The following is a 26,321-nucleotide window of genomic DNA, read 5'->3' as shown; positions in this document are numbered from 1 at the left end:
CAAATTTTGTGGCCATGAAGGTGCTTTTATCTTTGAATGCTGCAAAAAAAGAAATCCACCCTCTCAACCTTTGACATCTGTTTCTTGTGGTGAGTGATGAAATACAAATATTCTGCAAAGAAGTGAGCTGTGTGCCCTTTGGGGGAAAAGAAGAGGCTCGCTTTTTGTTAAGAGGACAAGGAATTGTGAATTTACAGTTCTCATATAGCACAACAAATAATGTCCAAGAAATATGGAAGCTAATTCCTGACTCTGCCCTGAAGAAATAAGGAAAAGTTAATAGGGAGTTGTGTGGTAGTAATAGAATTTTAAAAAATTATTTATTTATTAATGGCTATAAAACTGAGGGCAATATTTTCACTTATAACTCGATTCCCCCTCCAGTACCTGCTTAAATGAACTTCAGTGTTTAAATTCCTTTTGTGCAGTTTAGGTCAAGTGGGGATATCAGCTGACAGTGTGGGAGAGCTATCCCTGGCTGACAGGAAAACAGATTCCTGGCACAGCAGTAAGGACTTTGGCTGTGGTTTGGGAGCTTCAGGCTGCTGACTCTGGCTTGCACTCCTCTAGTCCTGGTAGAAGGTTATCTGCATCCTTGCTGGGACTGGGTTTTTCCTCTGAGCTCGTAACTGCAGGTCATGTCCTTGTGGCCCCATAGGGTTGCTGAGTGCTGGTTATAAAATCAGGTGGCTCTTGCTTGTGCAAAGCTTGCTGGGTTGGAGCTTTGTGAGCGATGCCCTGTGGTGCAAGGATGCTGTGCAGGGAGGACTGGGCTGTAGTTTGAGAGCTGATACCCCTGTGTGCGAAGGTCTGCTAGTGGCTAACATGGATGCTGCCTCTTCAGGCCTGTCTGCATAGGCTTGCAGGAGAATAACATTCCCAGGTGTTTTGAGAGGAATCCTAGAACAAGTTAAAGCTGCTCTATTGATTTTAAAGACAACCTCGTTCAAAGTCTTGCCACATTAATCCCATCTCCTCCTGGGGGGGGTCAAGTAGGAGGTGGTCCTCTTTCCTGAGAGAGCATCCTACCAGGCAGCAGTGGGATCGAGAGCTGAATGCTGATGTTTTATGGCTGCAGCATCTAAATGTAAAGTCCTATTACAGCACTGGAGTTTTGCTGCCAGTAGAGGCTTTGAACATTTTGTTTCTGTTGTTTCCTTGGAATTAAAGCTGTATTTCTTAGCTTTGACTTTAAAAAACACCCTAAATCAGCAACTAACCCTTTCTCCCACCCTCAAAAAAACTACTAACAAAAAGCCCCACCCTTAGTTACTTCATAATGATTAATGTAGCTTGAAGAATTCCGTGGCTAAAGACTGGCCTTACTTGAAGCATGAACAGGCTTTAAATTATCTTGTGAAAATGCAGAGTCGTGTAAACTTCTTGCCATACCTGCCAGTTCCTGCATCTACTTTTTTTCATTTGAGGCTCAGGCTAATCAGAGGCGTAGCATTGGGTGTATGTTGGGAGGAGGAAATGCATTGCTGTCATGGATTATGCTGCTCCCAGGAACTGGAAATGCTAATCCAGGGTCCCACATGTTGCCGATTTCTGCAGGGTTCCTAGCTGCTTGAGCAGGACACAAGCTTGAGTTGGAGGCTGAGGGTTGCCCTGTAGCTCAGGGCTTGGGGGTGTCTGCCATTTCATCCCTTGTTTCTGCACTAAGTGTCTGTCTCACCCTTGCATGCAGGGTAAGCTCGTGATCTTGCTCCTAACTGCTGTGTTCAGAAGGTAAAGCACACCTTTTGCTTGTGTGTTGTTCTGCACCCCTGACTTGTTTGAAACTCCCTAAATCCTAAATACAACCTCAAGTGTGTAGAAACCTTTGAAAGAGGTTACGCCTCCCTCAGAAATACTCGGTACACCCCTCAATTACATAAATGTTTGATCATAGTTCCACATCACTTCTTCAGATAATGCTGCTGCAAAAAAAATCCTGTCAGCAGCCTGATCCTTCTTCACCCCTCCCAAAGAAATGTTGTCTAGTTGCACAGTGATGCAGTGGCAGAATTGTGGAACTGGTAATTTATATCTCTATTACCTATGCAGCTTTGCAGTTTGTGTATGTATTTTTCTACCTGGATTATTTTGCTCAGCTTACTCATTCCCCAGTCTGTCCTTACATCCAGGATTGCCACATTCCAGGTGCAGAATCTGTCACTTTCCCTTGTTGAACTTCACATGGCTGGTAATTGTGCAGCCCTGTAATTTGTCCAGGTTTCTCTGCAGGGCCTCCCTGCCCTCAAGGCATCAGCAGCTCCTCCCAGTTTTGTATCATCTCTGAACTTGCTTAGTGTCCCTTCCAGCCCTGTGTCCAAGTCATTTATGAGATATTGAAGAGCACAGGACTAAGGATGGAGCCCTGTGGAACCCCACTAGTGACAGGTCTCCAGTCTGATGTCACCTCATTCACTGTAACCCTTTGCACCTGACCCAGTTGCTCACCCATCCCATGATGTGTTTATCCAGTTGTGTGCTGGACACCTTGTTCAATAGGATCCTGTGAGAGACAGTATCAAAAGCTTTACTGAAATCCAAAAAGATTGTACCAGCTGGCTTCCCTTGATCAGTTAGGTGGGTTATCTTGTCGTAAAAGGAAATGAGGTTTGATAAGCAGGGGTTTCCTCTCATGAAGCTGTGCTGGCTGTGAGTGATGACTGTATTGTCTTTCAGATGTTTTTCAATACCTCCCAGAATAATCTTCTCCATCAATTTATCAGGCACTGAAGTGACACTGACAGGCCTGTAGTTTCTGGGATCCTCCTTCTTGCCTTTCTTGAAAATCAGGACAATGACTGTTCAAAAATCATCAAGAGAGGCTTTGTGATGACATCAGCTAGCTCTTTAGGGACTGTTGCGTGAATCCCATCAAGCCCCGTAGATTCCTGCAGTCTGCAGGAGCCCTCCTTGGTGGGGCAGGGCTCTCTGTCTGCAAAAGTCTGCTCCTCTGCTGAGCTTGGGGAAGGGAGAGCCTCCAGTCGTTGCTTCTCCTCCCCAGTCCAGCTGACCTATGAGGGACCAGCCTTGGCCCAAGCATAAGGCATTGGTCTTGAGTACCTCAGATCATGTCCTTGAAGATTCAGAGCTGGACATGGTGCACAAATGGATGGCAGCTTACTGCTGTGGACTTGGTTTAGAGTCGTATCTCCAGCTGTGAGACTGGACTTTGTAAATTATTATCTTGAGCCATGCAGGTCTCCTTCCACAGGAGGCTCGTTGGCCTCAATAATTGGCTCAGCTGTGCAAATGGTAACTGTAAGATCTACTTCAGCAGTCCCTGACTCTCTCAAATTGGTCACGGGTCTGTGTAGAATTGGGTGTGGACAAGTGGATCCTCTTGGACTGCTGGCAGCTGGATGCAACACCCACAGTGCCTGGGGAAGCCAACTTGTCCCTGCTTTGTCGACACCCGTGTCTTTCTGGTGTGCCTGTGGTCTACCATGCTGTGCAGGTTTGTGGGGAAAGCTCAGCAGCAGCTTCTTCCCATCACCTTTTCACTTAGGTTGTCCCCTTTGTGTTCTTCTCTCACTGCTTTCCTTCCCAAACTGCCCATTTGCTCCATAGATGAAGAAAATCTTTCGCAGCTTTGGCTTTACTTCAGTGTGAGTAGAGGGTAGCTGGTTGTTTGTGGGGTTTTTTCTCATGAATAAGGAAGATAGTATTCTCATTAGCTCCCTTGAGGATAGCCCACGACTTGGCAAAACCGTAACATGGAGGCAAATGCTTGGTGTGCTAGCAGTGCACTTGGAAAACCCCTTTCTGAGCTCTAGCTGCTGGATCCAGTAGCTGCTGCTCTCCATGTCCTGTTAAACTACTAGTGGCTCCTGAGGGTGCTGGGTTGAGCTTGAGGTGTGGATGTCTGGCCAGGTGTTGTTTTGGTTCACTACAGGTGTCTGGGACATGGCAGGTACATGGCAGGGCATGGACAGGTCCTTTGCCTCTCATGTTTCTTGTCTGTGTTGTCGCAGACCCTGGAGCAAGAGATGCTGGTAGCAAATATTCTCTTTGTCTGATGAGAAGGGAGCACCTTTGCCTGCTTGAATGTGTTGTATGGGATCAAAGGGAAGTGGGTGTCTAGTTTGAGAGCTGTTGGGGCATCTGCATGGGATGATTGATGTCTGAGGAACTGGCTGAAATGCAGCCCAAGCTGTGAGTGCCTGAGAGCTGCTGTTGTGCCCTGGCTAATCTGTGAGCTATACCATTTGGATTTAGTGGTTTTGCTAGGTATCTGAGTGGTGAGGAAGTGCTTGACAGCACCTCCCTACACACGCTGTTCCCCTTGGAGAGGTGGTCTTGGCGTTAGAGGATGCGGGCAGTTTGCTTTGGAGCCTGCTCTCCTGGCAGCTGGCTTCCTCAGCCTTCTGAGGGAGAAGTTTGTGGCACCACATGTTCAAGCTTTCACAAGCTGCTCTTTCAGATGCAGCTCCTGAAGCTGCTCTTGTTGTACACTCACCCATCCCCATGGATGGGCTGAGGCAACTGGGGCCATGTGGCTTTACCGCATGTTAAACTCCCTTTTGGTACTCTGTGAGGGGCTGGAAGGCAGCCTTCCAGTTACCTAGGCTGACCTGCTGCAATAAAGCTTCCTAGACTTGTATATAGAGAACCTGGCAAGAAGCTTAGTCTCAGCAAGGGATTAAATCTTCCTTCTTTTTTAGAGTCCTCTGCCTTCCATAGGAAGCTCTTCTGGTGCTCCAGAACCTCCATTGTTTCTAAAACTCATGTTAGACTTCTACAGCTTACTCAATTTTCTGTCTGTTGAATATGATGTTGGAGATAACAAGTGTCCTTTTGATCTTTGTCTCCCTCAGCACAACATACTGTGAAAAAAATGTTCACTGTGTTACTGAGAAAGAGAAGTGTGGTGCTGTCACAGCATCTGACCTCAACACAGTGATTGTCCTTTCCTGGCAAATCATGTTATTGGACCTTTCAGACCACCCTTTAAATGAGAGGATTGTGCTCTCCTTCTCTTCCTCCTCACTATATATACCAGTAATGTCTTGCAGTTTTTTACTAGTCTGTTATGCTAGCTGCCACCTTCAGCTGTTGGAAGTGGAAGGAAGGGCAGTGCAGCTGTTGGGAAAGCATTCATCAAATTTTGAGGTTCTACCAGTAAAGGTGACTGGGGAAAACATTCAGGCTGTGTGCTGGTACCCTGTAGACCAGTTAATTTCCTGAGGTGTCAGGCTTGGAAGTTTCTCAGGAGAACTGCAGTAGGAGCATGCCATTGGGTTTACTGCGGTTTTATAGCTGCTGGCTAAAACTTAATGCTCTGTACTTCTGTAGCAGCATCTTTTTAGTGCTGGCCTGGGAGTACTTTTATAGGATTCCTCAGGAAGGCTTAAGTAAGTAGCTTGTTTAGGTTGTGTGATGTAAAGGAGTTGATTCCCCCACAGCCCCCAAGTTTGGTCATACCCTCCTGTAAAGTCCTGGTTTTTAAAAATACTCACAGCTTCTCTTCAAAATGAAAACATTCAAATGTAACAGCAATGTTAGTAGTGGACTTGCAGGGGTCTTTTTCACCTGTACTCGATAGTTTTTGACTAGGTTTTGACTAGGCTGCTTCTGAGGTTTGAGGAGAACAAACTGAAAAACCCAACCTGAAAATGAATTCCGCTCCTCTCTCTCTCATTCAGAGAATTTCTGTGTTGAAATCCCTTCTACATCAGCAGTGAACTATTGTATTGCTCAGCTGGTGTGTTGATTCTGATTTTTGTCTTGCAGAAGATGAGACTTGTAAAGGAGTGTCTGTTGGGGAGCCGTGTTTCTTGGACTGCACAGGGCAGAGAAGGGGAGATCTGCAGTTAAAAGCTGGGCTGGTGCTCTCCTTAAATTTACAACAGTTGTGTTGCTCAGATGTGCAGTGTTGGGTATAGATGGGGACACGCTTTAAATTCCATCATTTTCATGTTGTTAAAAAAGGCTGTGAGGGGAGAGAAAGACAGAGACTGGTCACTGCAAAATGGGGGCAGACCTTTTGTGTGTTTGGGTTCCGTATTAATTGCACCATTAACGGAGGGATGTTGGCTGCCTTGGAGGCAGCAGCTGTGCTGCCATCACAGTGGTAACCTGCTACTACAATGAGGTTTTCTTCCCTTCCCTGATAAAGGTTTGACCTTGCAAATTCTTTTCCCTGCCTCACCGAATGCCAGGAGTTGGGTATCTAAAACAAACTCGCTGTGTCCCAGTTGCCTGGTGCCTGTTCCAGGGAGGGCGAGGATTGCGCTTGCCTGCCTTAGCCAAGTAGAGATCTCAGTTGTGGTTGTCTGACAAGAAAATGTGGTTTTCCTTTTCCTAGAGGCTGCGGTCCTGTTCTCTTGACTGTACCAAACTGAAATGCTCTTGTAGTTATGATGATCAAAAGGCATTTTTCGGCTCTGCTTGTTTGGCCACAGCTGCTGAAGAAGTTCCTTGTCTTGGTATCTCTGCCGAGATCTGACTCGGGCTCTGTTTATTGGCAAGGGCCAAACTGTAGCCAAGGCATTTGTGCTTCTGCCAGCACTGCAAAGTGCTTCTGCACAACCTTTGTCCTCTTGGGAGCCTTGCTCCAAGGTGTTGCTTGGGAAGGACAGTGAGTACTGAATCCCTTGGGTTCTGCCAGCTCCTGGCCCCTGGCAGTGCTCCTCAGGGTCATCTCTGTGGGCAGCCTGTGCTGGCCTCACCTGTAGCTGTGACAGGCAGAGCAGGGAGGCAAGTCTGCGTGGAGGATGGTGGAAATCCCTTCTGTAATCATTTTTATCAGGGATGTTGGTGTGGGAAGCATTTGCACTTCAGCTGTCTATTTCCAGTTTTATAAGTTGTGGTGACTTTGCTCTGGGAAAACAGTCCAACATGGTGAAGAATCAGGAGCTTGAGCCCTAGCTCTGTGCCTTGGCAAAAGAGTATGAGAAAGGGGGGGGAAAAGGGAGTTTTCTGGGAGAAAGATGTGATTGCAGGGCAAAGGAAGGCAGAGAAGGCCTCTGAACCTGTTGGACGTGAGCTGACAGCACTGCTAGAGTAAGAAGTGCTCTGGATGAGCAGCTCAGTGCCCCAGGAGACCTCAGTATTTCTTGCAGTAGCCAAGCTTGATGCAATTGTAGGCTGCAGACATCTGGTAAAGCAAAGCTGGCTCTCCTTGGAAGGTTGCTTTGTGGAATCTTTTCTTAGCTTTTCTTTGAAGTGCCAAACTTCCCAATTGGCTGTGGCAAGTGTTTTATGTGCCCAGAGACCTTGTCTTGTTTTGATGCTGTGTCTGTTTTGAAGAATGTTTAAAAAAATGTTGTTTGGAGGAGAGGAGTCTGTGCTGGGAACCATTTGATTAAATAACCCCAGGCTTCCTCGGCCATCAATTAACACAGCAGTCATCAAACCTCTGCCTATCCCTGTGTATTTTAGGTGTGTGTGGCTCACTCTAAACCCTGATGCTGCAAGATCTGCATCTATAGCAAGATTGCCCTGGTAGCAAACAGCTCAGCCCTTTCTGGATGTGTACATAGATCTGTTGCAAAAGTATGGGGCACTCCTCTGCCCTCGATAATTCTCAGTGTCTACTGATGTTTGGTATAGTACCGTGACAGGCTACATTTCTAGCTTAGCAGGAAAGCACAAAACTGCTAAAACCATGTGAGTGACAGGTGCATAGAGGTGTGGCTTCAATTTTTAATCTTTTTTTCTGTCCTTATTTTTAATTTTCACCAACCCGTTTCGTACCACTTCATAAAACTCAAAACCCTTTTCCTAGAAACCACCGGTGTCCAAAGCCAGTATTTTGATGATATAAACAGGTTTCTTTCCTTGTGCTTTTCTTGTTTCAAGTTTCAAGCCAAAACTGGCTTGTTTTCCTAGAAATCCACTAAGAAAAGCCAATTTCAGTATTGGTGTCACAGAAGGCAAATACAAAGTCAAAATGGCCTCTGAGGTGCAGTGTATTGCAAGACTGCAATATTCAAATCTTTTGTAGCAGCAAGCACTCAGACAAAACTGGTCCTGACTTACCTTTTTGAGAGAAAAAAATAGTTGCTACCTTCGTGTCACAGAGTCCCCCTCCTCCACTTCCTTGGATGCCCTATAAAAGTTAATTCATTACTGTTAGTAAAGGGCTCTGCATTTCTCTGCTGCCAAATGCCACTGTACTTCTGCTGGGTCTGCTTGTTTGCTTTCCCTCTTGGCAGCATGCTGTGACATGGCCTTCTTCAGGGGAGTAAAAATAATAATCAGAAAAAAGCAACCCTCCAACTACACGAAATCCAAAGCAACAAAGCATGGAGCCTCACTGACACTGCCTGCAAGGAAATCTGTGTTTCCAGTAGGCCCCTGGATTGTGCAAGAGGTTTTCCTCTCATGCCATAAGTTTTGAATCTGAACTGTTGCATGGAAATGCTTTTTGTGTCCTGCTTTTTGTACTCTGCCCATGGCGGGGGTGGAGGGGGGTGGGGTTAGAACTAGATGATCTTTAAGGTCCAAGCCTTTCTATGACGATTTCCATGTTTCCCTGATGTGCTTTTTCTGCATAGCTCTGGTAGTTTGCTACAATGCCTGAAATATACCGGGCTGCCAGACCCTCTTGGTGGCACATGAGAACGATCCTCACTCGGAGTCTTTCCTACAGGCGACTGAGTATCGAAACTTTCTGTTCGTTTTCTTCCTGCCCCTCCCCATTCTTTCAACGTGCTGAACAAAAGGAGAGCCTCAGCCCAGCTTGCGAAGTGCGGGGTGAATGAATGCAGTGACCGACGTGGTGCTGAACTCCTCCCGAGACAGTGCTGCAGGGAAGCTGCCTCTCCAGACGTGGCCTGCAGGAAGGCTGCCAGTTTCCATTCCCGCTGGAGCTGCCGTGTGGGTGGAGAGGCGGCTTCCCGCAGCCGCTTCACCTTGCTCGCAGGGCAGCAGAGGGTCTGCCTGCGGTGGGAAGCCCAAAAAGCCTGGATTTCTGTTGGGAGACAGCAGACTTCCTTGGTGTTTTGCTGTGCTCCTGCTGACTGCTGCGGGCTGCTCTGGATGCTCCCATGCCTGCGGTTGCCCTCCTCCTGGAGCGAGGTGTTGCGCAGGAGCGTGGGGTGCCCTTCTGCCGTGCTTGGGGCGCTGTGCCTGGTCGGGGCCGGCCTTCTTGGTGCTTCACAGCTCCGTGTGGGGCAGGGCTGGCCGTGCTGTGCTGGGCAGGGTGAGGCTTCCCCTTGATGTGGGTGAAGAGGTTGAGCAACACAGCTCAGGAGGCTCTGATTCAGCCTTTTCCTCTCTCTCGCGAATTACTGTGACCCTTCTAATTTACTTGTCTGCAGCTTCTCTCTGATTTCTTTTTTTCCTGGAACAGAGAGTTTGAAGGGTTGTACTTGGAGCTGTCTTCCTAACCTGCCACGCTTAGGGTGGACTACATGGGAGACAGAAATGGGCTGGTAGCAATTCAGGAAACTGATGTTTATTACCTTTCTCTTCCCAGAGAGCAGACACTCTATGTGGCTGGGGTATCTCATGTGCAGGATTGAGCCTGTACTGGATTTGCATCAGGAACAAATACCTGGGCTTTAAATTTTCAGGGCAATGATAGTTGCATGCTGCCAATGTAAAAGCTTTGTTGTGTTTAGATTTTGGGTGCACGTGCCAATGAATTGGTGGGGAAGATTATTTAATGAGGGGATGGAAGGGGTGTTAGGTGGGGAAAGCTGCCATCCTGATGATAATGCTGTCAGTGGGGTCCAGGGAAAATGTGTATGTATAAAAATAAATTATTCTCTGCTGCAGTGCATTGTGTTTTGTCCTAATAGAGCTAATTGGTCAGTGGAGCTCCCAAACATTTCCCGCTGCTGGGATGAAAGTTCCAGTGCTGTTTGAAACGAGTACAGTGTATTAACAGAGAGTAACTGTTCGTTTTTATCTTCCTGTTTTGAGTTGGTCCTAGTTTTCCAAATATTGTGTTTTGTGATGAAACTCTATGGAGTTTTATCTTCCTGGGAAGCAGACATGGAAAAACTTGATCATGTTTGAATGCAGTCAGAAGGGGGAATATGTGCTGCTGCCACATGATTACTTCTATGAAATTTTATTTATAGGCTGCAGCAAATTCACAGTAGAAATCAGAAGCGTGGCAGGGAGAAATAAAACTGCTTTCACCTGTCAGCATCTATGTGTGTCTGGCAGTGGGTCAGTCTGCACTCCTTCATCAAAGGAAAATTGTTTCCTTTGTTAACTGGTGGCTCTTTACCACAAATCAGTAGCTGAGTGCGTAAGTGGAGTTGCTTTTACCAAACCTAAGGTGAGGAAATACGAAGGAGTGGCGCCTGAAAGGTAAAGCTTCTTTAAGACGCTCCAGCTGGATCCAAAAGACCCCACTAGACAATCCTAAAGATGGAATTTGCTTCTAAAGCTAAATTCATAATCTTAAAGGTACGCAGCTAATGAAATAAATGGCGACGTACCGTAATACTGACAGATGAAGCTACACAGTGAGCAAGTCGGGGTTTGTTCTTCCTTCTCAGAATCTCTTGAATGGGCTGGCATCTGTGCTTAATTCACTGATCAGTGGGAGCATGGCAGCTGTAGAATGAGGGTGGTTGTGTGTGTGTGTTTAAATTACTTGGGTGTGATGCAGAAGTTTAATATTAGCGCAAAGCACAGGAAAATTTAAATTGCTCCTCCGGGAACACACGTGGAATCTGTGGTAGTGCAGAGAACTGAATTTAGGGCTTAATTTGTTAATGTCTTATTTTCCCACGTTACCTTCCTTGTAATGTTTTCTTCCTATGTTGTAACATGTGCGAGAATACTTTGTTGCTTTCCTTAGGAGGGGCCTCCTTGGTAAGTGTGACCTTTGCGATTAACTGGCAACAAATGTGTTGGCAGTTACATTTTCATTTTGAACCAACAAAAATTATTTTAAGTGTGGATCCTTGGCAAGCTCCAGTTGGGTGAATGGGTGATCTTGGTGATTTGCTGAGAGTGGTGCTGCCAGTCCGATGCCACCCTGAGGCACAGAGCCAGAGCAGCATGGAGAGAGCTGTGTCCTGTTCCCGCATTTTTAAACACCAGAGCTCGGGCTTGTTTTGAAATGCTGTCCTATTTGCTGGTAACAGTGCCTACAGACATCTCTCCCTCTCCGTTGTCGAAATGATTGCAGAGGAAGATACCTCTGGGTTGAGCCTTTCCTGCGGCTGGCGCGTGTGTTTGTTGTGCTCCCATGTGTCATCATTTCGTGTAAAGGCGTCCCTTCAAAGGGATGGAGGGAGTGTCACTGCTCCTCATTCTGTCCCTAGCCGGGGATTTAACAAGGAATACTGAGGTAATCCCGTCTCCGGCAGCCGTACTCCTCAGGCAGCGATCTTATCTTGCTGTGAAAGCTGAAGAGATCACACTCCTGTCAGTGCTGGGATGGAGGAGGTCTGAGGAGCTGCGAGGTGCGGCTGGAAATGACTCGGAGGGAAAAGCATCCATCCTGGGCTGGTCCCTCTGTCCAGGCTGGCCAGCTACAGCAAAACCCATGTGGTATTCTGGTCTTCAGCCTGAGCAAGCTCTCTGCAGCAGAGTGATTGTACTGAGGTGGGCTGAGCTCTTGTTCTGTAATTTCCCGTGCTGCAGGCAGCCTAGTGCTTCACTTTGTGCTGCCCTTGTTTGGGGATTTCCTGTCATCCTCCTATAGAGCTGAGGGCAGAGATACTTATCTTGCATCTCAAATGAAATTTCAGGTCCTAGAGAGAGTAATTAATATTCTGTGTATTGCACAGTCCTGTAGGCGTGACAACTCTGTTCCAAATAATATCACTGTTCTTCCTTTCTTTTTTTTAAATATTTTATGAAGACAAGAGAGCTTGTTTCAGTCTGAGGGGGTTTGTCTTGTTTTGTTTTTTCTTTCCCTAGCATCCAACGAGCTGCACTGGTGGTTCTGGAAAATTACTACCGAGATTTCACAGTCTACAACCCAGCCTTGTTAACAGCCTCCAAAACCCGAGCAGCCAAGCACATGGCTGGCCTGAAAGTCTACAATGTTGATGGTAGGTGAGGTGAAATGTAGTCTCTGAGACTGGGTGGGATGGGGAAGGACTGGGTTGGCTTTATGCTTTGTTATGCACACATTCTCACCTTTTTGTTTTGCCAATCCTTGTCTCTTGCTGGAAATCTTCCTAGCAGCCCTGAGTTTGCCAGTTCCAGATGACTTTACAGATGTGTTTAGCCCACAATAAGGCTTTTGTCTTTGCCAGGTGAAATAGCCACGTTTTGGGTCAGGCTTAATTGTCATGTGGCTTGACACTTTTCAGCACCACTGCTTGTTTTTAAGCAGCCTCTGCTTTTGTCACCCTTGGGTCATCTCCTCCGTTGTGATACTACAATAAACACAACTTTTAACCTAATGAGTTCCCCAGTCGTTTGTGCTGCTTTTACATACAGCCTTCAGGAAAGTCAAGGAGCTGTGGTATAAGCAGCAGTTGCTGATGAAAGTGTTGCTCATCAGCCTGCAGCCTCAGCACTAAATGAGCTATGCCTGGCTCACCCATGGCCATGGAAACTCAGACACAGATAACGATCCTCATTGAGCTTTTGCGGTTCATAACCGTTTTCAGGCTTTGGGGCTTTAAAAAAGCCTTTGGGAGGATGGGTGGATGGATATGTGAATACTCAAAAGTGAAAACTGGGCTTAATCATTTGACACTCTTAAACCCTATCAGTGAAAGCCACGTTTGATAAGCAAGATGTGCCCAGCAGCCTTTATAGGGGTGCACATTCCTTTGGAAGAGTTGAAGTTGAGTAGCAAAGCTTTTATGGTGAAGGATGGCTGAAGTTGTGTGACAAAATGTGGTAAAGGCACGTGCTGCCCATGAATTTTTTAGTACTGAAAGGCTTTGAGGCTGGAAAGAAGAGACTGAAGAGACTTAACTGGGCAAGTTGGCTCTGTGTGCATGGCGTGGAGACTGAAATATCAAGGATATCTGTCATATGAAAAAACATGAGACATGATTGTTTTGCTTTCAACAAAGTTTCAGTGCCTTATGGGCGTGGAACGTTTTGTTTTCATTTTCCTTTTTGGTTTGTTTGTTTGTTTGGATTTGTTTCATTTTTGGTGAGTTTCAAAGATGTTATCCTAAAGGCTTCTCTAACCTCATGCAGCACTCCTGAGTCCATAAAATTAATTGGAGGTTTAGATCCTTACAGTGAGATATTCTGATCCTGATAGAGGAAGGGGGAAATGAGGGAAGGGGAAGGACAGGTTGCCCATCATGTGTCCATTGCTGCCTGGAGTGATGCTCTTGGTTGAGTTGTGTTGGAGAGGGGAAGCAAACCGACATGTAAACAGAAATGCTCTGTGTTCCTCTAGAGGTGAAATCATTCCTTCCAGCTGCTCACTCTCAGTGAGGCCTGGTGTATGGAAGGTGAGGGCTTCCTGATCCCACAGGTGTCTGCACACTGTTCAGACCCCACAGCCTGCCAGGCTGGCTGCAGGGTGTGCCATTCTGATTACTGGCTTGTCTTCTCCTGCACTGCAGTGTCCCTTCAGGAGCTGGTGTGCTCTCTTTTCCTGCAGCACCTCCTGGGACAGTGGGACTCCCAAACTCAGAGGAAAGATGGTCAGTCTGGTAGTGTGAGTGCTCAGAAGCTGCTAGCTCATGAGGCTTCGTTAGAAGAGAAGGAACCAGGAGCAAGCTGCAGGTGTGGCTGGCAGGCTTTTCCAAGTGTCAAGCTTGTGAGCCTGCCAGGGCCTGGAACTCCTGCTTTCCCTTCTAGGGCAGGACCGGTTGCCTGGGCTGTTCTGTGTGCAATGCTGCTGCCTTTGTGGACATGGAAATCTCAGGCTTAGAGGCATGGCCTTAAGAAGATTCCATCCATCTTACAAAGCAGAGTGTAGCTCTGGCTGCAGCTTACCCTGGCAGCCTGACAGTCTCTTATACCTTTCTTGTAAAAAGACAGTAATGCTATTAAGGCAGCCTAATTTGTTGACAGCTTTTGTATTTGATACTGCAGCAGCCAGGAAAGAAAAACATATTGCTGTAATCTCTCTTTTGCAGAGTGGGGAGGTTCACCTTCAAAACCAGGACTTTCATTGCCAGGCATAGTCAACAAGGCAAATTAAAGATGTAACCCAAATTTGGGAGCTAGTGTCTCCCTTGAGTCATAGCCTCCATTTCAAGGCTGTCAAACAACATCTGAAATGTTTAGACTCTTAAGAAGCTATTTGTGTGAGTGCTTGTTCTTCCCACTGCTGAGTTTCAGGCTTCTGTCTTGGAATTCGGTTTGGGCTTTTTAGGAAAAAAATTGAAGAGTTGCCCTTGCTTGAGCAGAACAGTTTTGAGCGTGTCTGTGCAATTGATTGGCCTTAACCACTGCCAGCTGAGAGTGTGGGCTTTCAGAGCAGTTGGCACAAAAGCTGCTCTTGGTGGTTTGGAGGCAGTCCTAGACTGCCAGTTCTCTCTGGGTAGACCCACCTCTGCCCTCTATCTGAATACAAGGGGTTGTAAACTCTTCTGGGGCAGCCTTTTTCCTCTCCCTAACTGAAAAGCCAGAGCTGAGGGCTTCAGGAGAGAGTTGCAGAACCTAGTACTGTATTTTAAGGTCACTAGTTAAGGTCTTGTAGTAGACAGCTCTGTCGACTGACTGGGTGTTACAGAGCAGATTGCAGCTTCCCTGTTCCTGTGGCTGTGTAGGATCTGTTAACAGCAGCAGAAGCTCTGATGGCAGGTTCTGCTCAGGGTGCCATGAGAAGCTACTACACATAAAGACCCCAGCCTACCCAACTGAGGGACTGCTGCTCTGACAGCACCTGCCCTTGTGGAAAACCCTGTGCTGTGTCTGAAGGTGACCCTGCTGCCCCTGCATCCTGTTTTCCCTTCCTGCGGATAACTGTCTGGAGTTTGGCTTTCATTTATTCATCTCCATGTCTCATTATGTTCTTGTGTTTGTCTCTCTCCTCTTTCCAACTTCTCACTTCTTGTGCTGTCACACTGTCTTGATGCTGAAATGTGGTATGTTCCAGCTGCCCTTGCCTTCAAACTGAAAGCATATATAATGGGGGGTAAGTTGCATCCTTGGCATGTTCACCTCACTCTGCCTTTGTGTATGTTGCGTGAGACCCTCCATCCCAACTAACTGCCCTTGTCCACGTGCCAGAATGCCCTCTCTAAGCCTGTGCTGCCTTGCAGGGTTTCTACCGGAGCTCCTGAGGACCGGGGAAGGGTTTATAGCGTTGGCTGGGAAGGCTGGAGCCCCAGAGCACGTGTGACAGATGCCGTGGGGTGCCGGACTGTCCCAGCCCTGGCCCTGTGGCACTGACACCGCCTTTGTCTCCTTTGTGCCATCCTTGCTCCGCAGGCCCAGGTAACAACGCGTCGGGGCAGTCCCGGGCCATGATCGCGGCCGCCGCCCGGCGCAGGGACTCCAGTCACAACGAGCTCTACTACGAGGAGGCCGACCACGAGCGCCGCGTGAAGAAACGCCGGGCGAGGTAAAGCCAGCCTGTCGCACGTGCTGCTGTGAGGCTCGGCCGTGGGGGCTTGCCCAGCCTGGCGGGTGCCCCCGGCCCACCATGAGGAGCTGGCTGCAAATCTGTCACGGGGAAGAAGCTTATGAAACCCAGATGCGTAAGGGAGGGGGAGTGGAATTCGAGTAATTCCAGCTTGCAACTGGAATTATCCGAAGAGCGTGCATGCAGCTGAGCTCGTGTATACGAGGCAGATAAGCTAATGCAATGTCATGGATTACGGAACAGTCCAGTGCTTGACAAGTCTGTAGTTATTTGCTGTAGGAAATCCCATTATTTTTGCCCACGCCCAGGCTTGTCAGCTGAAGGAATCCAGGAACAGGATCAGTGGAGTTCTTGGTGTTGCCCATTCATGGGTGAGGAGAATATTTGTGTTTGCAGACTAGTCAAAGGGACAGTTTGACTGCCTTTCGATGAATTGAGGAGGAAAGACTTCACCACAAACAGTTACATTTTATTTTGGAACACATATATGTCTTCTGCCAGTCACACTTAGGCTGCGAAGTTGATGCTGTCTTGAGGTGACCCAAGAGAGTGCCTCTGTTTGCTCAGGAGCCTAATTGCAGTCTGTAGTTAGCATACCTAACAGTTTGAGGCAAGTTGCTTATGGGCAGGCACCCCTGAACTGAGCTGTGTTTGGAAGGAATGTGTCATAACTGGAAGGAGGTGGCTCATTTTGAGTTTTCTTTTGGCAGTTTGTTTCACTGGGAAAGTGCTGGCACAACATCCCCTCCTTGCCTGCTTCAGTCTGACCTCTGCTCTATAGCCTCTGTCTTTTAGGCTCTCTTCCAGCCTCGGAGCAATAGGAACTTAAAACTTTCTCTTCTGTGAAGTGTAGCATCCTAACTTGGCCACATCTCCTGTGCTTGCTGAGTTTGGTTAGAACAACTGCTTAGTCAGAGGGAAACCATCAGTCACCAGATAAGGCCAGGTGTTTCAGGCCAGGAGTTTAGAAACTGATTTCCACCCCCCACCTCCCCCGTGTCAAATTAAACAAAAGGGGCAAGGGTCAGGACTTCTCATGCTGTTCCTCATGTACAGTATGAATGCAGTGTGCTATACCTCTGCTTGTGGTGAGGCAGCTGCCCCTGGCTTTAAGATGCACTGGATATTGAGATCATTGTGGACAGTTGTTGGTGACTTGAGAGGAAATTAAGTATGAAACGAGTCCTGTCTGAAGAGGCCGAAGAGTTCTGTTGAGTGGCTCTTTCATTATTGTTTTTTCCTCACTTGCAAGTTAGCCCAGTACTAAGTAGCGAGCATTGTAAGACATCTGTTCCCCTTTCATGGTGTGGTCTTGGTGTTTGCTCACCTGTGCCAGCACTGGAATGGTTTGCAGAAGATGCCTCTAGCTGCAGTGTTAGGAGTGAAGCTGGAGGGGTGTCTTCACCTTTGCTGTTCAGTGGAGGGGTGCAGGGCGGTCATTGGGCAGCTCTGCACCCAGCTGGTGGAAATGGGAGCAGCCTGCAGCTTGTGAGCACAGAGTGTCTCGGAGCAGGCTGTGTCCTGGAGTGCAGTCAGCCTCCCCCTGAGTGCTTGCCTGTCCTGTGCTTCGTGCTGCAGTCCTGTGTGCTGGGACCCTGTACTCAGACACGCGTTCAACGCAAGGGCAGCTGTGTCTCGTTTGAGTCATGTAGCTGATGTTTATGCTGTGCTGGCAGAACCAAGTGCAGTGCTCAGGGCTTTACAAGCTTAATCCTGGTTTATGGCCCTCAGTTGCTGGATGGCTTGGGCAAGGAAGGAAAAGCTACTGTCTGCCCCTCAGACTTCCAGTAGAGAAGATTTTGCGTAAATTGGGGGCAGGCAGTGACTCAATGGCTGATGGGGAAAGGAGGTTTTGTAAATCCTGACTCTCAGGCTCTGCCTTAACCACAGACCCATCCTACTTCTTGTTATGACTCTTACTGTCCTGATTTTCCTTCTGCAGGCTTGTGGTTGCGGTAGAAGAGGCTTTCACTCACATCAAACGCCTGCAGGCAGAGGAACAGCAGAAAGCTCCAGGAGAGATGATGGACCCCCGAGAAGCAGCCCAGGCAATCTTCCCCTCCATGGCAAGAGCTCTGCAGAAGTACCTTCGCACCACCCGCCAGCAGCAGTACCACAGCATGGAGAGCATCTTGCAACACTTGTCCTTCTGCATCACCAACAACATGACACCAAAGGTAAAGCTTTCTCTAACGCTGCTGCAGGAGGGAGGGAGAAGGGGATGGCACATCAGTGTGTGCAAGCAGAACAGAAAGTTGTCACGGGAGGTGAGTGAAGGCTTTCATAGTTGCTCCCGGTGAATCGACCAGTGCAGTGTAGGTTGCAGCGGGTCTCAAAGGGAAGGAGTATTTCCTCTGCAGCATCTTCTGTCTCTGTATCTGAAAGTGCCTGTGAGGTACTCATTCTTGTATCCAGTTCATCAAAGAGAATACTAAATAAATGTTTGAAAGGGTGGCATTGAGTCACAGGAGTTTTTCCAGCTGGCTTGTGGTAGCAGTATGATGCAGGTGGCAACCTGCAAAGGATCAGTTTTCTGCCCCCTCTGCTATGCTGCATTTTGGACTGCTAATTATTGCCTAAATCTGTGTCTCTCTGACAGTGCTTCTAATTCATGAGCTGCTTGATCAAACATAGTTTGCTGCTTCAAGCCCAGACTGTGACTGTTGACTTGCAGACACGGGGAGGGACTGAATGATAAGGGAAACAGGTCACACAATTCCCCTCCCACTCTCTACCTTCCCCTCTAAGAACACCCCACAGTGCTAGGGAAGGGTTATTCCTGGACGTTCACCCAGGACTTAACTGCAGTAAGAGCAGAAATGCTGTCAAGAGATGGGGCTTAGCAGCCTCTCGCTGTGAGACGCCTGGGACCTTGGCCAGGTATGCAGGGGGAGTTCTGCTGCCATTAAGGTGCAGAGGGACTTCAAAACACGGCAAGGTCAAATGGCATTTTGCATTCTGTTTTCAGTTTTGCACCCTCAGGCTGAAAACATGGAAACATCTGTTTACCAGCTTAGCTTGGCCTGAAGGAGAGAGCCAGCTATCCTATCTGGCTGGCTGGGACTGTAGTTTTGGGATGGATTATGGGGCTGGAAGTGGAGAAATGACCTCTGCTCTACTGAACTGCTGCCAGATGGCTGTGCTGATGGCAGAAGTCAGGGCTATAACTTTGCAAACTTGCTGGGATGGACTGAAAGAGGATCTCCTGATGTTTGTGTCTACTCCTGGGTCTGAAAAGCTGGGAGGGACCGGGGAGAAGATGTCTTCTGAAGTGTGAAAGCTGAAACAATTTGCAGCATGGCAAGCCCATGCTTGCAGAGCTGTATTTGGGAATGGGGAGAGAGCAGGGCGAGTTGTGGGGCTGATGCTAATGTGTGTCCCACTCTTGGCAGGCATTCCTGGAGCGTTACCTCAACCCAGGCCCAACCCTCCAGTATGACAGGGATCGCTGGTTCTCCAAGCAGTGGACGCTGGTCAGTGAGGAAGCGGTCACAAGCGGGTTACAAGATGGCGTCGTGTTTGTCCTCAAGTGCTTGGACTTCAGCCTTGTTGTTAATGTGAAAAAAATCCCCTTCATCAAACTCTCAGAAGAGTTCATAGACCCTAAATCTCATAAATTTGTCCTCCGCTTACAGTCTGAGACTTCAGTCTAAGGGATTTTGAGGGTGGGTTGTTGGGAGATTTTTATTTTTTTTTTTTTTTCAATATCGTGCTTTTGGGTTTAATTTCCCCAATGCTGACTGAAACTGGCAGATGATGGACCAGTAATATTTGACCATCTGCACTTTATTTGGAAAGGGGAGGGGGGGGAGTTGGGCTATCTTATCTATAAAGAAGTATCTTAAGAGGCAACAGGGTGACTTGGCTCAGTTAGCTCAGCCTTGGAGACAGAACAGATTTTTTTCTTTCCCCCTCTTTCCAAGCATCCTGTAAATCTCACGCTCTTTCTCTGCACGGCTGCAGTGTCAGAGCTGTTGTTGGAGCGCTGCCTTACACCGCGCACGCCTGCGCCCTTGTGTCTCTGCTTTTGCCACCTGTGGCTGCTCCTGAGGGCTCATTGCTCGCCTCTCCCTCACAGAAACCTCCTGGCACTGGGTGCTGCAGTCCCTGCTCACTCAGGGAGGAGGGGATATCAAAGGGTGGGAGTGTGAGGGGACTTCTATTCTTTATTCTTCTCCTCCTCTCCATGTGCCTCTTCTGTCAGTGCCGGACTTGTATGGGCATAATGGGATGGTTTCACTCTCTGTTGCTTGTCTTGAACTGGATCAGCCCATTTGCAGCTCTTCAATTTTTATTTTTTGTTTCTTAATCAGTGCTTGTTAGTGAAGTTGTTCTTCATGTCACAGCTCCCTGTTATGTCTCACCTGCTTCCCTCTGTTCTGCTTGTCTGCGTCTTTCTCAGGCACTCCCGAGGCTTCCTGTTACTGTCCCCTTCTGTCTGGGTTTCTGAATGTGTTTCTCCAGGCACTGGCACTTCCTTCTGCACCTGCAAGGGCTGTGTATTTGCACTGGGACAGGGTCAGTAAGTAGCTGGCTCCTCCTCAGATAAATCACAGACCCACCCTATGTCTGACAGCTTCTTTGAGGGGAAGGAGGTGTGGGCAGGAATGTGCCCCTCCCTCTCTAGCCAGCTTCAGGTGTGTCTGGAGAAAAGATGGGCAAAAACACTTCCCTCCTTCAGGAGAGGAGCCAGGGAAAGGCTGACCTCTGCCCCATTCAGTTGCTTTGGAGAACTCTTGTGCTCTGGAAACACTGCAATGAGTCCTTCCCCACCGTACGCCTTCTGCTGTAGCTAAGAAATACCAAACAATGCCTGAATGTTGAAAATCTGCCTGCCTTTCTTGGCCTTGTTGTGCTGTGGGAGTTTCTGCTCAGTGCTGGGATCTGCTTTAGAGAGATGCAGTTATGTTTGTGAGGCTGCCTTTGCCCACTGGTGCAGCTTTCACGTGTGAGTTTAGTCGCCTGAGTTTGGAAGGTTTGTTTTTAACGGTGAGCCTAAGTCAGTGTCTGAAGTCTGATTGCCAGCACAGAGCATGGAGTGACTGGAGCCAGCTGCAAGGCTCGAATCGACCTGAAGGTCCCTCAAGATCCGTGTGAATGTAAATGATCAATTCATTCTGCTCAGTCTTTTGCCATGCAAATATCCCTTATCAGGCAGGATCTGGCCTGCCCTCCATATGGATGTCTTAACCAAGAAGGCCCTGGTTCCAGCAGAGTGTAAGTCAGTGCCTTTCACTGCCAGCCTGCACAGTCTTCTGAGGAGGGCTGCGACAGCCCCTCCTGTCCCTTTTGCCCTTCCCCAGACCTTCCCATGGCAGGCATGGGCTGGCTGGTGCCCACCACAAGCTGGTGGGAGGGAGCAGCCACCTTAAACAGGGATGCTGGGGACAGGGCAGCAGGGTCCATCCTCTTCCAACTTCAGCAGCAGTGGAGATGCCTATCTGACAGCACCTGTGCATAGTCCTCTTGGTATCAAGGGAGCACCCTGGTGAGTGAGGGTCCAAAGTGATGAAATGCCATCCAAGTGACACCTGCAGTTTCCTGCACCTTTCTTACAAGCACATGGTAGTCTCCTGGATCCTTTTTAGTCCATGTAATGTGCCAGACGTGGTTGTAAAGAAACTGGATGGCACAGCACATGACAGGATTATGCCCTTTGCCCTTAAAGGATGGGAAGTGGGTAGTGTTTTCCCTTCTCTAAACTCAGTGTTTGGGTTTTGTTTTGGTTTTTTTTGCAGATCAGGCTTTCTGGTAGTCTGTATGGGGACTCCTTTATTGACTGTGGCCTTTGCAGTGTTTTGCTTTGAAAAAATATGTTGGTTTATTCCTTTATAAGAAAAAAAAAAAGGAAGGAGAACATACAGTATTTTACACTTGGCTCTCCTGAAGATGCCTGCACCTGGCTTTTATGATGTGCATAACCAGCAGGGTGGGAGAGACTGGGAGTAGCTTGGGAGACTGTGGAGTACTTAATACCTGTGTGGAGGCTACTGCCTGTGGCTGAATTGGCTCATATCTGTGAAGCCAGAACAAGAACCACCTTGCCGGGGGCTTGGGTGTGCTGTTTATGTGAGAGCACCTTGTCACAGGCACATCTGCAAAACTTCTTTACTTTCCCAGGATTTCCTTCCCCTTTCCTTTTCCCTGCCCCATGAGGAGGGGTTGTCTGACAGTATCTGCTCAGGAAACTCATGTCTTAATTTTGTTAAATCCTTTAACACATGGAGAACCAGATGGAAGCAGCGTGTGCTCAATCTGGGTCTGCTTCTTCATCTCTGTGCTGTGGTTCAACACTGCCTTTTCTGCCTGCTGCCAAAAAGGACACTCTCAACAGGGGCCAACTCCTGCATTTAATGCTCTTCCCTATGTCAGCAGTGTGAATGCTTTGCCTGATGAAATCTGAAGGAGAGGACTCTCTCAAATGGTCTCTTTAGAGATGCAACCTGCTTAGAGGCAAGGACAGACTGAAAGGGGAATCATAATTCCTGAATATTCCCTGTTCTGGTATTTTTAGTGACATTTTTCAGGGTCTCTCTTGCTTCCCTTCGCCATGCAAAGTCAGGGGACCACCGTCATACCTACCTCACTGGGGTGTTGTGAGGCTAAACTCAACTTGCTTTCAAGTGCTTTGAGATCCACAGTTGGATCTGTGGCATCTGTAGGAATTCAAACTATAAAAAATACTGAGCGGTGAGTGCAGACTGGTTTGTTTAACTCTGTTTGTAGCCAGCTAATGAGTAAGAATGGAGTCATAGGGAACAAAGCTGATCCAATTCCTGCAACCCTTACTTCTGCCGAGCTTGCCAAGAGCTGAGCATAAATACAACTTGTAGGGTTTGCCAACCAAGTGCAGGCTGTTCCTCCGAATGCCTCTCCTATCCTGCACTGTCTCCTTGCACATATTTTCTTTCCTCTCTCCCACTCTGGATGTTTGTACCTGGTTGGGAATTGTGGGGGTTTTATTAGAATTCAAGTGGTCTTTTAAGACAACCCTGTTTGTGATTAAGTGGTCAGTGTCCCCCTTGGAGATGATCCTTGCACTGGATGTCCTTCACTGGACCATTTGATAGGATGCTGTGCTGCCCACCTGGGGAGTGGTGGTGGCCCACTCCTCTCTTCTGTGTTGGCACGTTTCCTGTAACTCAAGTTTGCTGCTCAGATACTTTAAAGACTTTGGTTTTTTGCTCTCAGATTTGTTGCAGCCTAAATCCAAAGCCATGCTGAGGTCTTCTTGCAAATCCAGATGCAGCTGAGACTTTCAAGTGTTCTAGAGCAGATGGAAATGACTGTGGGTTTCCATGAAGGCTGGCTTTCTCTTTCATGGCTATAAAGTGAAAGATTTGGATTTCTTGCGGCTTCCAGGAGTGTAGGGGCAGATACTACTCTAAACACTTTGCCAGTCCTGTAACTGGGCATGGGCAGATGTTGTCACATCTGTTAGCCTCTCATTGCCGTGTGGCTTCAGCTGTGGGTGCAGACTCTGTGAGGCTGCCCTGGGTCTCAGTGTCCTTTCCCACACCTGGACGCCAAGCAGGCAGCCGTCTTGGAAGTGTTAAGCATTGTAGCACTCTGCTCCATAGCATATCTGCAGGGCTGGGAGGTGCTGAGGCTGCAGTTGAAAGCTTGGAGGCAGTGCACAGTAAGGCTCGAGTTTGGAGGAGATCTGAACAAATCCCAACCCTTACGAAACCTCCAAACCTTTTCCTTTGGGATGGGGCTCTCTGGGCAATGCCCAGGGAATCTGCTGTTGCTGAGTATGCCAAAAGCTGTAGGGAAGGAGTTTCTGGAGCTGGTCCTGCCCCACATAAGTAGCTGTGAAGCATCTCATTTGAGATGTGCTCACTTCCAACACTTGCCGCTGAAGAAACTGGAAAGATCCATAACTTGGCTAAACATGGAAACCTATTCAAGCCAATTTCATCTTGCTCACCAAAACATGTAATTCTGCCCTTTTCAAAGGTAAAACAAAAGTCTTGCAGTCTTCTGCAGCAATGCAGTAGTCTGGTCCCAAGCTGGCTCCTCACTTGGTCTCAGTGCTGCCCAGCTGAGTGAGAGCTGCTCCCGAGGTGTGTGTGCAGGTGTTTTCTCATTCAGCTTGTGTGTGTCTGTGTGCTTTTCCCCCTCTAGGTGTGCACATTATACATGCTTAAAGCCTCAAGCCAGACTTGGTGGTTCAGTGTTTCAGCTGTTGTAAAGAAGGAAGTGCTCTTGGAATTTCTTGGTCTTAGAAAACAAACAAAAAAAGATGAAGTAAAACCCCCAAATTTCTGTTCTAAAAGAGATGGCTTTGAGCCATGATGTCTCCTACAGGGGTGTGCGTCCTCCTGCGTTCAGGCTGCTGCCTCCCATCGATGATGACCAAAAGTTGCCGTTTCTGACAACTGTGGGCGGTGCGGGTCGCTTTGGGATAGCGATGAGCTGGGTCCCCGCCGTGCCAGCGGTACAGCTGGCATTACCCACCCATCTGCATCCCTCCAAGAGACTGCATTTTTTATCCCTGTGGCACACGGAACCCTGTGGGCAGCAGGCAGCCAGCCCTGCCCTGGGTGTGCTCTGCCCGGGGAGGAGGGGATCCTTCCCCCCCTCTGGCTGCTTCCCGGGCACCTCTCACCAGCGCTGACGATGCTTGGGGGTGTCTCCTGTGTGCACCGTGGGGAGATGCTGTGGCCACTACCTGAGCAGGCATAACTGTGAAGGAATCTTACACTCTTCTGTGCCTGTTTCTTTGATTCAGCATTATTGTGTCTTGGGGACGGGGCTGGGAGTAAAATGCCCTTCCCCCACCCTCCTTTATCACTGTGTAATACTTTTTCTACACACTCTGTGTATAGTAAGAAGGGTTTTGCCAAGGTTTTCTAATTAATAGACACTAACCAGCATTTCTTTCTTTTTTCTCTTCTTTGCACATGTGACTTTAACTGCAGTGGTACATGGTCTTTCTGTTCTTTTCTAATCGTGAACTTAAGTAAGCAAATTCCTGGTGTCTGTGACATTAATGCACTGTGGGTTTAGCCTTGTAAATTGTTCTGTTCCAAGCTGGGTTCTCTTAAGTTATAGCTGGATGGGGTTTTGTTGTTTTTTAAACTGGAACATAAAACCGTTTTACACTTTGCATATTTTGTACAGTAAAATTCTGGAAATAAACTGAAACCAGATTTGATTGTCCCAGTCCTTTCTCTTATCTTTTCAGACATAAAAAGCTCTTTTGGTCTTTAAGCATTCCTGAGCTGTGGGCAGGAGGGGCCCTGCAAACATGTAGTTTATCTTTTTTGAGGTTGTCTTTTTGTCACGCTCATTCTGTGCTGTTCTGGTCTGCCCTGCCACACCACAGTAAAATGCAAACTCATTTATCACTCCTGAAGGAAGACTGGTAGGTGACTGCTTTGAACACCTGAAATCTCAAATGATGGGGAGCAAATGCAGCTGGGGAAGGGGGAAGGAGGTGGGGGGCCACATAACTGGAGTGGGAACAGGTTTTTCTGCCTCCTGTGTTCTCATAGTTTGCACACAAATTATGAAGTGCAGGATTCACTGCCGAGTTCCTTATTTGGCTCTGGTGGGGAGGAGGAGTGGTGAGCGGCAGAAAAGCCAGTGCTCCTTGTTTGTGCGGATGCAAGCCTGTGCTCTGCTAAGAAAAGGTGCAGGGATCTCACCTCAACAGCATCTCTGGGTGTGGCTCTCCCCACCATCAGTTTCCATCTCCAGCACGCCAAGAGCTCAGAAAGATCAAGCAGCTGTGCCCAAGGCAATGTGGGAGCAGCTTTTTTGTCTAGATGTTCTTTGGTGCCCACTCCTCAGGGAAGCCTAGCCCAGCAGATCTCCTTGGTGGCTTCAGCTTCTGGAAAAATCCACAGGATGCTGCTCTTCAGTGAAAAAGAGTGCAGCAGTTGTGGAGATAAGCAGCACAGACAAAAATGCCTGTGAAGAGAAACAGCCACATGGGTAAATCTCTGCTTGTGGGGAGACAGATGTATTTGGGCTAGAGAGAGCTGACCTAAGGCCTGGGAGGAAGCAGGAAGGGTGGGACAGGGGTGTGCTCTGTTCTACCTCCTGCCCTCCCTTGATCTCTGCTTTTGATCTGTGCCCTTCATCCTGCTGGTGCTTTGCCCAGTCCCGCACTGCTTGCGGGTCAGCTCCCAGAGATGGCCAGGGAAAGGAAAGAGCACTGCTGCTGCCCTGCAGAGCCTGAAATGGGGGTGCAGCCATTGCTGGTCCCCTCCTGCCCCTCAGAGGAAGACCTGAGTTGTCAGACTGGAGCTTTGTAGGTAAAGGCTCTGTGGGAGTCGGCCACAGGTGTGTCATGGGAAGGTGTAAGCAGCAGGAATTTGGCATAAACAAGATACTGGGCTTGTCAGCCTCGTTCCAGGCTCTTAGCCTTGAGAGCTGTGTCTTTACATGTGAGTTCAGCACGCTCTGTTTAATTTCTGGGATAGTGCTGATACCAAATCGACACCTGACTGCTGCCGTTCGTGGCGCTTTCTGTCCTGCTGTGGGCTGTGGAAGCTGATGGAAGGAACAGGCTTTGCTAGAGGGACTAGTTCCCTTGGCTTTCACCCAGAGCTCAGATATCTGAATCATAAAGAGCTGTGGTATGTAGCTCAGCAGAAATTAGAGCTGAGGGAGCTGATCTGGTTTGGCCAAGTCTTTTCACTGAAATTGCATGGACCTTTGAGGTGTGATGGAGCCTCAGGTGCAATGCTGGGTTAAGTGTTATGGACCCAAACCTCTGACAGAAAGGGGATGGAGTCTTTTACTGGAAAAATCCCACCACTTGGAAGGACCTGGCATGCTGAACCAGAGGTAAGCATGTTCTGCCTGAGGGACATACTGGACTTTAGGAGGAGATGCCTCTCCTGCAGTGCCCCTCTTGACCATATGGGCATAAGGCACTGGCTGC

General features: G+C 48.2%; 1 protein-coding gene across 2 annotated transcripts in view; it reads left to right on the top strand.

Moving 5' to 3' along the window:
* Positions 1 to 24,579, top strand: part of VANGL1 (VANGL planar cell polarity protein 1) — a 45,934-nt gene extending 21,355 nt beyond the window's left edge. The window contains exons 5-9 of one of the 2 annotated variants that reach the window (XM_048293926.1): positions 11,830 to 11,963; positions 14,936 to 14,974; positions 15,271 to 15,403; positions 17,367 to 17,601; positions 18,817 to 24,579. In XM_048293926.1, the coding sequence (XP_048149883.1) occupies positions 11,830 to 11,963; positions 14,936 to 14,974; positions 15,271 to 15,403; positions 17,367 to 17,601; positions 18,817 to 19,077 (802 nt within the window). In that variant the 3' untranslated portion in view covers positions 19,078 to 24,579. The remainder of the gene's footprint in view (positions 1 to 11,829; positions 11,964 to 14,935; positions 14,975 to 15,270; positions 15,404 to 17,366; positions 17,602 to 18,816) is intronic. The other variant, XM_048293927.1, reaches the window with a different exon arrangement.
* Positions 24,580 to 26,321: the final 1,742 nt, after the last annotated feature.

The sequence above is a fragment of the Corvus hawaiiensis genome, chromosome 2 (assembly GCF_020740725.1).
Source record: "Corvus hawaiiensis isolate bCorHaw1 chromosome 2, bCorHaw1.pri.cur, whole genome shotgun sequence".
NCBI lineage: Eukaryota > Metazoa > Chordata > Aves > Passeriformes > Corvidae > Corvus > Corvus hawaiiensis.
Note: the sequence above shows the minus strand (reverse complement) of the source record. Positions and strands in the feature narration are given on the sequence as shown.